Source organism: Procambarus clarkii, chromosome 60 (genome assembly GCF_040958095.1).
Source record: "Procambarus clarkii isolate CNS0578487 chromosome 60, FALCON_Pclarkii_2.0, whole genome shotgun sequence".
In the NCBI taxonomy this organism is placed as follows: Eukaryota; Metazoa; Arthropoda; class Malacostraca; order Decapoda; family Cambaridae; genus Procambarus; species Procambarus clarkii.
The window spans coordinates 19,309,680-19,328,168 of record NC_091209.1 but is presented as its reverse complement, the minus strand read 5'-3'; the positions used below and the strand labels follow the sequence as shown (position 1 = coordinate 19,328,168).

The window sequence follows — 18,489 nt, the reverse complement described above, 5'->3', positions numbered from 1 at the left end:
ACTGAAGTACCTGGAGGCTGCCAGCCCCTCCACGCCCTCATCATATAAAGTGAAGTTCGCAAGACGGCAGCGTCAGAGTTACGCTGACCAGTCTACTTAACACACACATTTAACATTACTGTAGCTCAGGGTGGGTCGTAGAACTAATGTATCGCCAGTAGTGTGCAGTGTGAGCCCTTGAGAGACCCAACTGTGAGTTTGTACAGAAACATTTGGGCACCATAACCACATTATATCACGTATAATGTACAAAGCGGGCTTCAATACTACCTAGACAGGCTTTTAAAATAGACGAAAGATTTACAGATGCAGTTGAGTCCTGGAAAGGTAGGATTAGGAAATAGCGAAACCAGAATGTGAGAAAGAAATGGGAATACTGATTACTAGGGCTCTAAAGCCAAAAATTCAATGCATAAATGTATTAAATAAAGAAAATTGGACATTGGAATTCATTCCTAAATGGGTTATTTTTATTTTCTAAAAGGGTTAGCCATGAGACATCTAATATTATTCTTCAGGTGTGTCTTGCACGTGCAAACCTTCCATGGGAAGAGATTAAAAAACTATTTAAATTTTCTAAACTCTAGAGAATGTAAATTAAGCTTCACTAGAGTTTAGGGACGTAATTGAAGTAAACAAATGGATAAAAGGTATAACAGAGATAACATTAATAAGGTGTTAAATGTATTAACACAAAATACAACGCGAAACGTTGGATAAATGTTGGATATGTTTAGATGCAGAAAAGACCTGGGTAAATACTGGTTTGGAAATAGGGTCTCGATTTATGGAACCAATTACGGGGTAACATAATAGACGCGAGATCACGGGATTGTGCCAAGCGTAGGTTAGACATGTATGAATGACCTTTGGTGGATATAAACAGGAGCTGACGAGCATGGCCAATATTACGGGCTATTCATGCTCATGCCACCTCTTTGGTGGCTTAATCAAGAGACTTGAGCTTAATTCCAGAGCAGAACAGAAACGATTGTCCACGTTTCCTTTCATCTGAATCTCTGTTCGCTTAACAGTAAACAGGTAACTGAGAGTCAGCCAACTGTTGTGGGTTGCATATCATTAGTAGTTGGCCCAGGAGGACCTCGAATATATATTCTTGGTGCATACTAGAATACGAAACATTGGATTCAGATAGTAGAAATTAAGATTTATAAAAGAGATGGTCTGGTTATACCGTCAGGAGCTGGTGTACGTGATCGGGAGGCGGAGATCAGAGCTGCAGGTTGACTGGTGAGTGCTGGGGACACAAGTGAAGCCTCAGACGCCTTTACGTTATCAAAACGGTTCTCATTACACGTTATGACGATAATAGCACCACACACACTCACCAGTAACACAGGTGTGGCTGTGACAGGTGACGAGCGGGCCATATATGGGCCCCACCTTCCTGAACACTGAGCTGAAATATTCCATTGCTTCCTTATCTTTACAACGTCACCAAATGATACGAGTTTCAGTTATATTTCAGTGTATCTTGGCTCTTCTGCAGCGGCTGTGTATTGTTCTATTGTGTCTATACAACAGCTTACCAGCGACGCGGTACACTTTGAAAGAGACTGAGGCTACCAGGAGGTCGAAGACCCCCAACCCATGTTTGCCTCTCGTTAGATGTGGAAGATAACACATGTTTGATGTTTGCTGGCGAGGTGAGCTAATGACTCGTGCACCTGTTAATCAACCTTTATGTCTTCTTATTATATTCCAAAATATATTTAAGCGTTAATATAAAGTCTAAAAACGATTAAGAGTGTTTGTGTGTTATAATTCAGAAAGTTTGACAGCAGGTCAAAAATAGATTAAAGGCGTTGGCTTTTGTTATGATCAAGGAAGTTACAGTACACTAATAGAGAGAAACTGAGGAAAACCAATGATGTATTTTATAACTGTTTGCTCGGGGAGTGAGACCCTCGATATCTGGCACAGGTCAGTGACTTCGGTCGTGCATGTCACCACAGTCGCGTTTGTGTTTTGGAATGCTAATATCAAGTCCAGACGATAAACAAGAATACAAACATGTTTCTCTGCTGTTGATATTATTGTTCTAATTACGTGTTGTTGTTGTTGCCAGGAAGAACGGTGCATGTTCTTTCTTGAACTCAATAATTTATTTAGTTTGTTGTGGTTGGCGACGACAGTGATAAAATTGAAGGGTGTGAGATGGAAGTATGAGATGGGAGAAAGAAGGGTAGAAATAGCCTAAGCTACTCTACCCCTTTGAGATATATTTTTCCTTGTCTCAATAAACATACTTGAACTTGAACTTGAGAAGAAGGAAGGAAGTCCAGTGATGGTTAGTGAGGAGGTTGATAGGGTGGATGATATGGGAAGGGGTGTACAATATGGCGGGAAGATGGAACATCGTGCTTACGGGCTCCGGCCCACTTCTTGGGTGGCATAATCTTCATCAATCAATCGAACATGATAGGCTAGATGGTGGAAAAGCTGCTTGCTGAGGTGAAGGAGTCCACGGGACGTGGAAGAGATCGAGAATAACAGGTAGAGTTGAAGAGGTTTGGAGTTGTTGAGTAAAGATGTGAAATGGATGGTAAAGTAGAACTTGCCTCAAGTATGCTTAGTCTGGGCATCTGAGTAACGCGTACATTATTTATTGCCAGGCCATGGCTGCAATGATAGGCTATTCCAATTTCAACTTAAACCTTTGAAGTCCTCTTCAACAGTAAACACATATTTTGATGGAAATTACCATTATATAAAAAATATATATATATTTTTATATATTTCAGTTAATGCAATCTACGTTAACAAAAGCTAAATCAAAAAATAAAAGAAGAATGCTGAAAAATAAATGTCTCCCCCAGACACTGACCAAAGAAAGTGACCGCCGCGGATCTCATCACAACCGAGCGCCACTTGTCAACACAACATCAACACTCATGCAGTCACTGCCATGAGGTGAACCTTCACCTAGAGTGCACTTCACCATAAAACATTCAACCTACAGGAGAGAACCTGCAATTAAAAGGCAGAAGAAACTGCTTCAGGTGACGCCATCAAAAGCCTCACCACCAATGGGATTCTCATCACAACTTGTAGTTATCAAGGGAAAAATCTCAGGCACACTGCCCTGGTAACTACTTTACCTCAAGAACACTGTCCTGGTAACTACTTTACCTCAAGAACACTGTCCTGGAAACTACTTTACCTCAAGAACACTGCCCTGATACAGCTAGAGCTAGAGTATAACCTTAAGCATACGGCACATATGAAAAAGAAACAAAAGTTCTTGAACAAAACAAGACAGTATTCATTATAATAAAAGTTATCTGTATTGAAGCCATGAATCAATTTGTGCAAATGTCTGAGAACAGTATACAAGACTGGAAGGACTTTACAAGGTCTGCTGTCAAGTTTTTAGATATGTATCGAAATCTTCTGGATACATATGTATTGGTGAGGACACTTCTTGTTTATGAGACTTTCTGAATTTCTGGCAGTAATACAAGCATTGGTCTGTAGGTCACATTAAGGGATTAAAGTGCCAACTGCTGTGGTTCATGATTGTTTCATTCTCTGTCCAGCATAACAAGTCTTTTGCTTGAAGTGATTTTTGTGCTTTTTCCTCTGAGCATGCAATTCACTTCAACTTGAATTTCTGGTTTGCAGCTGTAGCCTATTGGTGTCTTACACCAGAAAAAAGTAACGCGTATAATCAGATAAAACGAACGGAACAAGAGCACAACTTCTACCTTTCCTGCCAAATAATAAACCTTAGTCACTAAACAGTAGGTTAGTTATTATGTTGATTTTTTACAGCAAGTTATTCCAACACAACGTTAATGATTGCAAATTATCTCAGTATGTTGTGAAATGCTATGATAATGTAGCTATTTGAAATTTGTTCATAACTATGCATAACAATAAAAAATAATTAAATATTACTAGGCTTTATGTGTCAAATCTCACATGTAACTCCAGCTTGTTATGCATTTCACTTAACCAAAATATTTAACTCAATTCTTTAATTTTAGTCGGTAGAATAACGTTGGCCCTCTCCAGATGGTCATCAGTTACAATACATCTGGGCTGAAAAAACCTTTAATCCAGTCCATAGAACAAACCCACAACAATTCCAAGAATCCTTGAATGTATTATACCCCAAAAATGTTTTGAAATATGAAAGATATCTAGTAGACATCTGGTATAATAAACAAAAATTTTAACAGAGATTCAGTGAATAGTTCTCCTGAAAATTGTAGTTATTATGTATAGTTAAATTTAGGGATTATATTTGATTTAATTTATTTTATTTTAATTTCTGATGGATTTATGACCTTTATACTATATAATGACACAGATAGAACCTAGAAAACTGATAAACAGTATTAGGACACTGGTACGATAATCAGCCCTATTTCTTTTGTCCACACTCCAAGAGCAAATATATCCAAGTTCAATTAAAAATTCGACCAAATATGCCAAACACACACCATGCTATCATACAAATTAAAAAAAAAAGACCTTAATGTAGCGATTTCCAAGGAATGAGTCACTGAATATAGGTGTCCAATCACTGGTCTTTGGACACTTGGAAATCGTACAAAAAAAGTCGCCAAACAATATCAAAACATCACCAAAGAGTATTGACATACTCGGCTACTATGATAAAAAATATCAGATCTTAAGGCATGGTGATTCCCTAGAAATAAGTCACTGAACTTTCGGGTACCTGATGCCGGTGTCTGATACCTCGGGATGCTAGCTTCCAGACACCCACGAGCTTTGTTTTTTTCTTGGTAACTTCCTTTCCTTTCAAGACACCTACTGGGGCTGAACGTACAGAACCATGAGGGAAAAACCCACTTTGAAAAGTACTGTAATTTTTTTCCACATACTTTATATTATATTTTCAGGTCTTCTTAAATGCAGTTATCTTTACAGGATTTCTTCACTGAAGATTTATGGTCCCTGTTAAACCCTCAGTGGACAGTCATTTTGGATACCTTAACACCTTGTGATCTGGCAAATTTCCTCTCTCGTGATTCAACTTTAAGGTATATCACATAGACCTATTGGGCACAATATCCAAGAGCAATGCTTATTCAACACTGAATTAACATCATCAACTTCAATTTAATGTTTAATTAACAGTGATGACGTTGATTCAGTGTCGAACCAACCGAACCTCGTGGATATTGTAGCCATCAGGGAGAGACATTTATATATTAATCTCTGCATTTAAACAATTGGAAATAGGCTTTTAATTGTTTTAAATGCTAGTTCATATAAGACTTCCAGTTTTCACCAGTGATTTGCAATACAGTACAGTATTTAGCTAGACCTGTTGATGATACTACTCCTTATAATGCCAAAATTACAAAAAATGTACAATAGCAACCCACTGCTTCGTAAGAATGTGTACAGTGCTCCTTGTGAATTAGCGTATTCATTACATATTAATATGTTCACTTCTTTCTTTCAAACTATTTTCTCCCAGTCAACCATATACCCTTACCCATATTACCTTTACCATATGCCCTGCACTGTGTCTTTCTCTTCTCCTCCTCCTCTTAAATTTCTTTGAATATACTGTACTGTTCACTAACCTACTATTATCCGTTCATTAAACATGCTACCATGCTCTAAACTTTAGGGAAAGCCTCAATTGGCTATTCTTTAATAAATTTTTAAGATCTATTTGTAAAAATTCATAATTTATTACAGCAGGTAATTTATTTTAATCTTTCAGGCAAAAAAATGTTTGGCCACTTTCCCTGCAAGCACTTCGAGCAACTGCTTTTACATACACTTTACCAAGAAGATCTGTTTTGTCAGCAGACCCATTCACAAGTTACCTCAATCACCAGATTCAGAATAGAGAAACATTTTCAGACTGTGATGAACATGGATATGATACAAATAATTCATTAGAACAAAATACAAATTTAAAAACTGATGCCGGAATATCACCACTTCCATTCAGCATGCAGAATTTACTCAGTGTTCTGCACAAAGAAAGTAAAGAAAGCAATATAACAACCAAGTATAGTGAGGTGTCATCTATAAATCACAGCACAGACAGCAGCAGTGTATCAGACATAATGGAAGACTGTAGCAATTCAACAAACTCTGGTTCACAACAGTGTAGTGAGCATGAAAAATTATCTGATGTACAGAACTCTAAGAAAAGTAAAAGTACAGTAGAGCATGAGGAAAAAAATACCTCAATTCATATCTGTCAGCAACTCAAGGTCTGTAAAACAGATGACAGTGCAAAGGATTCAACAAAGTTAATGCCCCCAAGTGAACTGATGTCTGTAAGATGGGGTGATGCATCTTTGGAACTAAGTGCAGGTGAGAACTCCTCAGTGGTATAAAACATTAGATGGTAATTTTTAGAAATTGTTCTTGGGAGGCCTCCTCAGTAACTTCTGTATCTTATGAGGTGATGTAGCCAAGCCTTAAGAAGTGTGCCAAACCTCTTTAAGACCCATGCTGCTCTACCAGAAACCAGGACAAGATCTAGCTCTTACTAGGAGATGAATGACACTTGGGGGATTAGCCAAGGAAAACTCAACAGAAAGATAGGCAAAACAAAACAAATTACTGCCTTTAGAAAGACATTCTGTGGCAAACAAGGCAAATGATCATTGCTACAGATCAACAATGCTAACTTTGATGAACCTGTTCACATTGAAAGCTGTTGTTGGGGTAGTTGATATAGTTGACTGTATGCTTGTGTGTAAATAGTGCCTGGCTATGGGCCTCGGATGCCTCAGCATGGGTCGGCATGGGTCTCAGAGGCCTGGTGCACTTCTCCTGTAAGTCAGTGTGGGTCTCAGAGGCCTGGTGCACTTCTCAAGCCTTGGTCTCACCTGAGCACAACTCTGAGCCTGAGAATTTATTATATGATAGCATCATCCAATGCTTCTGAAATACAGTATCATATTAAAGGAGAGTGCATGCTTGGGCTCACATGTGAACATTAATATTATATTGTAAGTACTGTATTTTTGTTAAAACAATCTTTAAATCTAATCTATACAAACACACAGGGTGACTGAAAAATTTCAGACCAGTTGTACTTGTATTGCACAAACATCATGGGCTACAAAAGTGAAAAACATACAAAATGATAGTACTGTACAGTGTACAGTACTATCAATGATAGTACTTGGGATGCAATTTTTAACCAAATATTTCAACACTGATCAGCATTCTCCCTAGGATTTCTGGACATGGATTTCCTAAACACTGTAATAAATATCCAAATCTCAGTAATGAAGAAATCTGGTAAAATACCTAAAATTACAAGAGTGAATACAATTATTTATATGATGGTAATTCTAGAAATTGCTTTTCTGAACTTATCTTTATATATATAAGAAGAAACAATGGGTTATTTTATTCCAATTTTTAAGTTTCATATTCTGACAAAGTTCCCTTAGAAACACATCAGTCTCCAGCCACAATCACTGCGACTTTCTCATACCTGAAGAAGCTAGAGTACAGTATTTTCAAAATTCCCTCCCTGGGGCCATAATGAGTGATGGAAAACACTGCAGAATACTCAATCTAATACTCATTCAATGACCATCAGAAAGAACGTTCCCATACACTCAAAACACCACTAAGCAACACTACTGTAAATGTAATCAAACAGACTAAGAATTGTCCTGCCAACTGCATACTACTAGTTGACTGTGTACCTGGTCACCATCACCAGGTGACAGCACTGTGTAAACACATTGGTACTGGAGATCTCACTGTCTTCCCTGCCAACAGTACTCCTTGTCTGTAAGGAACCTGAACTTAGATCCATCCTGTTCATGCTCAGTTCAAGCATCCTGAGAATTTTCATCTCTTCTGCAGTGTGATGGCAACCAATCAGCTATCACACTGACTGGCTGGAGGCTGATGTGTTCCTGTGAGAGTAGGACATTTACATAAGAGTGTGGCCAAGTGGCTTACTTAGGATAGAACCATTCATCTGTAGTACAAATTTTTTTCCCTTCAGCGGCAGGGCAGCACATGTTACTTAAGCATGTTTTTCGTCGTCATCTAAAACCTAAGAAACAACATGAGGTTGCCCGCTTGGCTCTAATAGCTGGGCAGATTGCACGAAACACTTGCAATGGTGTCATGATTGATGTGGGCTCTGGTCAAGGCCACCTCTCAAGACTGCTTGCATATGGACATGATGTGAGAGTTGTTTGTCTGGAAGCACAGGATGATTTCATCAATGGTGCAAAGTAAGTAATGCAAGCAAGCAATATTTGGCAAGCCCTAAAGTCTCTACTGCATATAATATATGAAGACTTGATACTGAAGGATCTGATCAAGGTAGCAAATGATATTTTAATTACATTTTAAGCAAATATTTCAGAATATTGTTTGTACTGTAAGATATGCCAGCATATGGGACATTAGTTTTAATTTAATGTGTTAATATTGTTAGAAATATTTAGAACATTCTTAAATGGATAAATTTTAATTTTCAGGAAATTTGATAATCAATTAGAAATGGCTGTGGAAAAAATGAAACGACGAGAGACTTCCTTACCTTCCCTCCCACCTGCTCCTCGTCATACTACGTGCCTCCTTGAGCCACATATGGATCCTCAGACATTTAGAGAGGTTTGTATATTTCTTATATTTTAGATAATGTGTAAGGAACCTCTAAACTGTAATACCAGATCTAGATCATTGTCCTTGTAAATACTGTTTTACTAAAGGGATACTTTGCTTGAACAGGACACTGCAAAATATAAAAATGGTTGCACCATATGAAATTAGAGCCAGTTTTGTGACTGGTTGCAGAAAACTCCACACAGATTGTCAGACAGTTTGTTCATTAAGAGGATGGAAATCTGGATGACATGCAGCCATTACCAATGAAGTCAAGGTGTCCAAAGGAGAGACCAAGCAGTCTCTGAGGTAGAGACTCATAGATCAACTGGACCAGCAATTTTAAATTCTCATCAAAGAAGGAGGAAAGTTTTCCAGACTAGTCCTCAGCTAGTTAAAAACTTGCCGAGGACTGAGACTGTCTGTACCGATATTCCAGCGAGCAAACCCTCAGCCGATAAACTGTTATGATCTGCTAAACAAGACAACGGCTCAAACAGGGCCACTATCCAGAGTACACCTAAGGGTGAAAATGGCTCTGCACCCTTTAGGTGGACTTGCAAAGGCATGAGAGGAAGTATCACAAACACGTTATGGCATCCCATAATACTGCACCAAGCAGAATTCAACTATGTCCTGAACAGAGGCTCTTTACCAGCAACAGTTGGGATACCAAGTCTGTAGAAGTACATAAACAGATTTGTACAGTGCTATGTTTCCTATTTTATACCTAGTAATATATTTTGTGTTAATGTAAAAAAATAGACCATGCTTTTATGCACATTTTGATACAGTACTAAAAGTACTTGAGAAAAGTGTATTTTAAATCATTTGTTTACTTTTTGTTACTTTTTTTGGTCACCAAATTATGTTGCACTGAATACATGGATTTTCTTCACCATAAAACATTTTTCTCTTTTCTATTCCAGCTGAATATAATGATTGTTCTGCTGAAACAGAATCCTTTTGTTGGATCTAACTGTCCAGTGCACCGATTTCTGTTCGAGCGGGAGTTCAGTGTACCCCTGTCACAAGACTCATGCCCTAACCTAACTCTTGTCTACAATAGATAAGAATAACAACTGAAAATGGCTCAAAGACAAAAACAAGCAGTCTTTTAATGCTAACAAGTGAGACCCTTAAAATTGAATGAATCACAAACACGGTGACACCACAACCAATAAGAACTTAGAATATTTGTGCACAGGCAAAGCATATAGACCAAAACTATTCCTCTAGGCACCTTCCATGAGGAAGGGTCACCTCAGAATGAGAGAAATCCTGTCAAAACCACTACTAATTACCTGAGGGCCATTAATGCTAGTGGCCTCGCTGAGGACAGAAAGCTTTGGCATGTCAAAGGTCCCCCCCCCCCCATTTTCCCTGATGATCTTTTCCAGCTGTATTTTAAGTGTTAAAGCCCAGCAGAGTTTTGGCATTTACGGCTTTGGTGGGTAGGCAGTTCCACGGGTTTACAACCCTATGGGTGAAAAAGCATCTCCTGTTTTCTGTTATGTTGACATTACAGGTGGTGACAGGAGCATGGCCAGAGTTGGACTCGGGAGGGGTGGTGTGTGGTCTCTTAGGGCTACACACTTGTGGCAACTTGGCCCCAACCATGCTAAGGATCTTCACCAACATGTCAACATGCCAAGCAGTTGTATCTGTTGGGTGCTGCTACATGAAGCTGGATACTCACAGGTTAATAATGATGCTAATGTATATCTTTTGCTGAAATTATTAAAATGTTATTAAAATACCAAAGGTGAAGAAGGAAAACAGCTTGTTTTTAGTGAATGAAGATGACATAATAAAAAAAGTAAATTGTTGACTCCACTAGTTTTTTATTTAATTTGATTTTATGAGCTATTACAATCAGTTGCTTGGAAGTAAGTCCTACATGTCTTTGAATTGTACAGAATGTACAGTCAGGAAGGACAACAAATGGCACAGTGCCACAGAATTTTAAATCATCCATGCAGATCATATATGGGCTAGGAACCATTAGAGAATAGTCAGTACAGTCCATAATGCCTGGTAAAGGGGGATTTATGAAACTTCAAAGCCCTTCTGAACCTGTCTTGGCTTGAAAGATTACTGTATGTTTTATGTGCTCCTCGTGCTATCAGGGTTGGGATCTGTTTGTCACCCGTGTCTTCCATTCTCTGTTCCAAGACCTGTCTTTCCCAGGTTCTTCAGATGGTGGCTCAGTTCAGCTAGCTGTTTGTCACAGTTTTTGGTTGGGAAGCTGTGTGTTGCTTTGACACTCTTATTTGCCATTCTGTTCATGGCTGGTATTTGCACTCAGAAGCTTCTGGTGGTCCTTCCTCGCTTGGTCTCTTGTTCCTGGTTGAATGTCCCTCGCTGTACTTGTATTACACTTGAGTATTTGGCGAGCGGCTGCTGCTGTTTGCCCTGGGCTTTTCTCTCCTGCTGTTCTTTCCCAATGAGTCAGTCCTGTCAGATCTCTTATGTTTTTCAGAAGAATTGGCATCCTTCATCAAGTCTCTGTTGTATGTCCAGAGGGCTACTAAGAGTCCCTCCATGAAGTCCCTCTTTGTAGTCCCAGTAGCGTAGTGGTAAGACACTCGCCTGGCATTTCGCGATCACTTTGTCCTGGGTTCTTATCCTGGCCAGGGAGGATTTACTGAGTGCCAATCCTTAACTGTAGCCTCTGTTTACCCAACAGTAAAATGGGTACCTTTCATCAGATAAAAGGAAATATGCCCAACTGTTTGTCCTGTCCTGGACAGAACCCACAGCCTTCAATTGACAGCTTAGGACTAAAAAAAACTTTTCTGGCAGGAGTCCAGCAGCTTTCTGTTCACCTCATACCCTTAGGGATTGGGGGAATTGGTACAGAAGACTTCTTATTGAATGGGTGAGCTGATTCTCACCACAGGTGACCTGAGCTGGCATTTGGTGGCAGTCAAGCACATCACAGTTGGGGTATTTACCCTGCGGCAACGATCGTTTGCCTTGTTTACCTTGAGGTACCTAATTTTCCTCAAGCAGTTGCTTGTTTTTCTGTCCCTATGTTTTCTGGTGGAGGTTTTTCCTGGTTTTGGGTCAATCCCTGATCCTCAAGCTTGTGTTACCTCGTAGAATGAGCCAGACTCTGGTTCTGGCTCCTGGTAGGCATCAGATAGCTAGTGTACAGAGTTGTGGCTTAATTGTACGAGTGTCTAAACTAGAGGAGCTAATTGTAGCCTTCCAGAAAAGGTCATTTCATTGTTTAATTAATGCTTATTTTTAGTGCTTACATGTTATTTGTATTTCCTTAAAACATTTATCATTAGAGATATTTACTTATACAGTACTGAGCTGAACAATGATTTCCAGAAATTTTGTATTTTCCAGTGATGAAACAGAACATCCTGGTTACCCCATGAGCAAATTTGTTTGCTCCTTGCCTGGGTTTATGTTAAGCTATGAGGCACGAGAAGTTGCATGTCACGCCATAGAAATGTACATCAGCCGACTCAAAGTAGGAGCAGATAACCTGAAGGTAATTGAATACATGCCTCTGCAAATGCTGAAATAAACTGTGTTGATCTTTCTTTAGTTATTTTAAGGATGAAAATTTAAATTTTATTAATTATTTTTACAGGTGCTAATTTACTTTTTACAATTATTGTGATTTCTCTTAATTATTGTCTTACATTGGCATATACCTCTGGTCCAACATTATTGTTCAATTAAGTGGTTGAAACCTCCCACCCTCCAATAATATGTATGTATAGTGTATTATTAATTAAAATACACCCACAATAATAGAAAATTAGGGTATTTATTCATCAAGATCCAATTGTTATATCATGTATGATTTTGGATTGACTTAGCAGAGCTCAGTTGGTGGGTCATTGACTAAATTAATTCACTAAAAGATACTACCGGGTATGTACTTTTTTTTTCAAGTTTAACATTAATATTTACAGTTGTGAAATTAGCTTTCTAATATTTTGACTTATACTGATGCTAATTAGTGGCTTAGGTTCATTGTTACAGAGCAGCCCTAGAAGAAATAATCATGAAGTACTGGCCACATCATCGTCATGCTGGGTTACGCTCTGTCAATCATGCCCACAAAATGGAATTTTCCCAGTAAGTTTGGCCTTACAGCTTCTCATTCTCCAACAAATTATAATACCAGTCATAATTTATTACACTTTTAATGAAACATTAGATATTCTGCCATGAAATATGACTGATAGATTTTTGTATCATTTAACTAGTTGAATATTTATTAGAGTATTATACTGTATCTAAGAGTGATATTTTGGTCTTGGTGGTGTTGACCTTTCTGACAAATGTTGAAGAATCTTTACATTTATACTGTGCTGTACAAGTTAATTTGACAGTACTTATTATGTACGTAACCATCACTTCATGCATGGAGAGAGATTTATTTACTTGTCTCATAGGTATGCTGTGGAAGCTGTTTCTCGGTTAAGAGGTATTGAAATACCACGAGGGGATCTGACCAGTGCCAAGACCAAACATAATCTCGCCCGTTGGATGCAGGTGAGACACATTGGCTTTGTAAAATTTCAAATTATGAATAATGCAAAATGTTTTATTTACTTGGCATTAATAAAAGGCACTTAATTTTATTCATCACTTATTGCTTGTTGTACTGTACAGATATTGCATAATTTAAACAAGTGTCATAGTAAGAATTGCAGTAATTGGTGGCTTTATAAATTTGTTGGCCTTATTTTGTTCCAAGTATTATGAGTTGAAGTAAATGCATTAATTCTCTTATAAAATACTTTATAATTTATAAGCCTTCTTTATAAGGGTTATCTTCCCTGAAGCAGATTGCAGTTTTGATAGCATAATGCTTTTCCACTTCAGTCTTCCCAGCTTAGTGCCTTCTTTTGATAATTAATCACTTTCCTCTTGAGTTGTTTCACCTCTGATAGTTTCTGAGGGCAAAGCCTTGGTGTGTGGCACTCCAAAAGTGCCACACAATTAAGTATGCATTGGGAGACTCCCTGGGTTTTCATTTGCATACTCTGAATCTCTAAAAAGAGTACTTCAGATAAATTGGAAAGTACCGTCCTATACTCTTATTCCCAGGGTAAGGATCCCTCTATTGTTATAAGGATAAAAATTTATTAGTGCCTACCAAAAATGTTTTGTTGAAAGTTAAATATACAAAATACATGGTACTTGGTACATGTTCTCACTTTTTAATCATAGCAAATGTGGGTAATTTTCAATAAAAGATTCATTTGATCTTGTTGGGATGTTAAGCTTTAATTTTAAACCAAAGGTTAGATTTTTTTTTTTTTTACAGCAGCACCAATAAATTTATTGGTACAGTACCAGAGGAATTGTCTTTCAGGCAGTCTTAACTTTTCTAGTGAATTGCATACCTGAACTCAGTAATAATTTGATTTAGGTATCAGTGTGTTAGACTACATATGTGAATAATGGTCTTACAGGGGTATGTGGTTTGCTTTATTTATAGTGAAGGAACATGCAGTACTAGTAATTTCTCCTCACACTCCTTATGACTCTTCCTACCTCATATTAACACCAATACTCACCTTGTAATAACTCATTCTAGGGATTTTTGTCATACAATAATCACACATCATGTTAACAGCATTACCAAATTGCTCAGTTATTTGGTCTTAGCAAGGCAATGTCACTGCTAGAAATACTAATATGAATCAGAGTAAACACATCTTGAGGTTAGGTGATGCATTTAAAAATAGTTAAATTAAAGCAGAGACTTATCTGTGAGCTCCATATTACTAAATAATTATTGTCAGAGAGAAAGGAGAGAGAGGGAGAATGAGAGAGAGAGAAAACGAGAGAAAATTAGAGAACGAGAAACAGAGAAGAAGAGAGAGAACGAGAGAGAGAGAAAACAAGGAAACGAGAGACAAAACAAGAGAACGAGAGAGAACAAGAATGAAAGAGAACACAAACGAGAGAACAAGAATGAAAACAAGAGAACAAGAGAGAACGAGAACATTGTGATTTTGTCCAATATCTTTTAACCTACAGGTTGTTATCTTCTACTCGTTACGGCTGCTGTTAGCTCCAGTAGTGGAGTCAGTGGTACTTCTTGACAGACTACTCTTTCTGTACGAAAAAGGTGAGTTGGTTTACACTCAGACTTTTAACGAGAGCTTAAGTACAAATAATAATGAATGTTACTTTCTAATATTGTATTGAAGCTCCTTTGCATAAGCATTAGTAGTACTAAAGCACTGTATATTTGTGAAAGTTTTATCAGTAATATTAATAAAGTTCAGCAAAAAAGTATTGCATTACAATTGTATATAATAATAGTCAATATGTAGCTCTGTAAAATAATACAGCATTCTGATACCATATTAACAGATTTTCAACCTAAATATCTAGTGGTTAGCCTAGCTGGTGACCACCAGATGGCAGTACCATGTATGGGTCCACCGACCTGAACCACCTCACATTCCCAACTGTCATTCAGTGTATGGTTACCTTACCTTGAGGTGCTTCCGGGGCTTAGCGTCCCCGCGGCCCGGTCGTCGACCAGGCCTCCTGGTTGCGGGACTGATCAACCAGGCTGTTGGACGCGGCTGCTCGCAGCCTGACGTAGATGGTTGCCAGGCTGGCACCAGCTTTCAGTTTAATTGAACTTGTTGGTACAGTAACCAGGAAAGTTAGGTTGGTTTGCACTCTGGGGCCATGTAATAATAAATCCTCCCTAGACATCATATTTTGTTCAGCCTAATACTATATACGTAGTACAGTATGTAAACAAATTCTTTATATAGTACTACATAGTCTTCTTGGCTTGGTGCCTTCTTTTAATACTTTCTTTTTATAGTCAAATTTAAAATTTAATCAAAATTAAATTTTAAAGAATATCAGTGTATAAAATAAAAATGTTTTCTTCCCAGGTGTGGAGAGTATACTGGTGCCAACATTTGACCCTCAGTTGTCACCTAGAAATCACGTTCTTGTTGCTGTTAAGCCCAGTAATAAATTCTGACATAAGCATTGCTGCTTTTTATTATTTGTAACATTTAATTACAGGTATACAGAATTGTTCAGATTATGTTCTCCTTAACATTAGATATATAGACAATTGCATGAAATAAATGATTAAGTTACATACATTATTGAAATGATAATCTGCTGCCAGATCGTACATCTCATTGCACTTGTAGGGTGTTACACAATACAAACAATTTGGCCTCAAGGTACAGTATTACAATTTTGTAATTAGTTAAATAATAAAAACATACAAAGTTAGACTATTAATTTTAGACCATGTCAAATTTTAAATTATTAAGATTAACCTATTACTTGAAGTTAGATAAGAAGGCTTTCTCAAGCCACTTCCACCACCCACAGGTTATTGAAGAGACACACTGGGGAATTGTCCGTCTAGTTCAGAATGACAGACAGTTAATTTATCTGCACTCAAAAATCTTGTAAAGGCAAAACTTAGGTTCAAAGACACCCCCCCCCCAAATGTTGCTTTGTTAATTGCTAGTTGTCCATCTAGCCATTACCTCAGCCCACCACAAAGTGACAGCACCAGTACGGTAAACAAGAGGCGTTCAGTGACTCTTCCCTGGCCCTTCTAAGCCTGGTTCACCAACCAGTGAGGGATCACAATATCAGTCAAGAGGTAGTTGTACATCCTGAGACCACTGTACTCTCACAGTAGTTATCCAGATGACAACTGTGTTTGCCATGTGGTGTCTTGCCATTCATGCCTCATTTCCCGTATCTCCAAGAAGGCTTCGTGTTTTGTTTCATTATGTATAACAGATTTTCATGCGTTCTTTCATCATCAGGTGTTTGTGTCTTTGGTAGGTTTAACACTTTTGTCAAACGCTATTCAGATCCCTCATCCGTGGTTGAGAATGAGACATTATTTCAAAGGAGTCATATCCTTGTCTGAGTTTTGTTTATCTTTATGCTCTCTCACCTTAATCTTGTGTCTTGTAACAATCTGATTCCATTCCTAAACTCCTGTACCATGGTTCCATGTTCTAAGGCATGATTCAATATGCTTGATATGCATAGTGGAGAAACTCTATCAACTGCAGTCCTACGCCATGTACCCATGACCTGCAGAAATTTGCCACATTCAAGTAGTTCATTGCCTTGTCTCATGCTGACATCAGGACCCAGTGATTTTGGAGGAAAACCCTCATGTTTGTGTTCCCTTTATATGCCTCAGATTTTCCACATTCATTGTCAGTGTGCAAGACTGGGCCATTTGTCAGCTTTGTGAATTTTGCTTTTTGCAGTGGTCTGTGGTCTTGGACATCTGGTGCTACGGAGATACAGTATCTTTGCACATGAGCAAGATTGTCTTGTTTGTCTATCTTATGTTTCCATTCTTTTTTTGGTAGAGTGTAGCCAGGGGGAGTCTTGCCCGAGGGATTGACTGAATGGTTTAAGCTCGGGTATAAATTTTTAAGTGTAGATTAAAAGCTCCATTCTGAGCAAGCCACTCATTCAATCCCATTCCCTTCTGTTCACTCCAACTTTCCCTATGCTTAAACTTGGAATGAAAGTTAGGTGTAGATCTATTGTTGCTTCTGCTTATTAGTGTCATCACATGGTGGTTGGTTGGTAAGTGATCAGGGGACAAATTACCAATTAGCAGAGCAATACTTCACAGTTACATTGAACCTAAAAATTGCTTTAAGTGTACAGTAGATGAATGGCACTTTTGGAGGCTATGCTAGTCTTGATTGAAAGCTCGAGTGCCTCTCTTCCATCACTTCTCTTCAAGAGTGGCCCACTTGAAATACATCTGCAGCATTGAGGATGAGAAGGTTGCATTGACCTGGCTGATTTGGTTGCATGCCCAAGGGAGACTGGGACATTGCCTTAGGAAGTGACCAAATGGCTTCCTCAAAAAACTTTTCATACACAGTTCACTTAAAGCCTTATTTTTTCCTAAACACTGATGCCTCTTCACCCCATAAAGTGGGAAATGGGGCAGTGGAAATGCATGAATTTTACCATGATAGGAGATATATGTGTGTGATAAAATAATGTTTTACCAAACAACTGTAAAAGCAGCTTTAAAATTTAGTTATAATAAATCACAGTATACATCACAGCCTACATTTAAATTAGTAATGATTGCTCTTCCAAGTATAAATTTTTGAGCTATCATATTGTTTTATAAACAAGAGCATTGTGAATAACACTTAAGAGAATATACAAGCAAGTCATAACACTTAAAACATGCTTCAGAAGAAAGTAATTTAGCTCATCGTAAAACCGATGTCATTTGTTGGAGCACTTCTAGTCTACAGTTCATCATGAACCATATAATGATTACACACAGAAAATGTCATTATTATCTCTACACATCACAAGTTTTGTATCATGTTTGGTAAATTAACAATTCTGCGCTGCTAGATCAACTGTTACTCTCGTGCATTCTTCAGCAGTTGCTTATCTTGACGGTAACCAAAAAGCAGAAAGTCAAGAAGATACCGACTATGTAGTTGTTTTATTTGGTATAAATTGAGTTCTTTGAAGTATTTAACAACAAGGTCGTCAGAGGGTGTTCCGTCTTGCAAGTGACGCCACTCTGGGGACTTCAGCTAATGGGAACAATATAATGGTAAGTCAAAAGAACATAAATACACAATATAAAAATTCAAATTTCTGGTATGGTAATGATAAATAGGATAATTCTTAATCATATGCAAATATATTTTTGAGTCATTGTTGTGTAATTTTTCTCATTTAACTAGTATCAAGAGCAAAGACAGAAATCATTTCTTTCATTTGACAATGAAATCTGTGTGTGTTTATTTAAAGTATGTCCCAGAATTATTTGAAGGGTACAAAGGTTGAAAAATACTGAGGTACTGTATAAATACAGTATGTAAAATCAGC

General features: G+C 37.9%; 2 protein-coding genes across 5 annotated transcripts in view; one reads left to right on the top strand and one right to left on the bottom strand.

The window, feature by feature from the left end:
- Positions 1–2,863: 2,863 nt before the first annotated feature.
- LOC123766721 (methyltransferase-like protein 25B) lies at positions 2,864–15,609 on the top strand. Of its 3 annotated transcripts, none has more exons than XR_006773852.2 (11): positions 2,864–3,432; positions 4,921–5,033; positions 5,729–6,333; positions 7,997–8,231; positions 8,481–8,616; positions 10,136–10,308; positions 11,968–12,115; positions 12,616–12,711; positions 13,032–13,131; positions 14,629–14,719; positions 15,510–15,609. XR_006773852.2 is itself a non-coding variant. In XM_045756023.2 (11 exons), the coding sequence occupies exons 1-11, from the start codon at positions 3,319–3,321 to the stop codon at positions 15,599–15,601; spliced, it is 1,917 nt and encodes a 638-aa protein (XP_045611979.2). In that variant the 5' UTR covers positions 2,865–3,318; the 3' UTR covers positions 15,602–15,609. The 3 variants fall into 3 exon arrangements, 2 of the variants coding, with proteins under 2 accessions (XP_045611979.2, XP_045611980.2); XM_045756023.2 differs by having other exon boundaries at positions 2,865–3,432; positions 12,602–12,711; XM_045756024.2 differs by lacking the exon at positions 4,921–5,033 and having other exon boundaries at positions 2,865–3,432; positions 12,602–12,711.
- Positions 15,604–18,489, bottom strand: part of LOC123766722 (carbohydrate sulfotransferase 10) — an 83,950-nt gene continuing 81,064 nt past the window's right edge. For both annotated transcript variants that reach the window (XM_069307646.1, XM_045756025.2), the window contains one exon: positions 15,604–18,191. In XM_069307646.1, the coding sequence (XP_069163747.1) occupies positions 18,012–18,191 (180 nt within the window). In that variant the 3' untranslated portion in view covers positions 15,604–18,011. The remainder of the gene's footprint in view (positions 18,192–18,489) is intronic.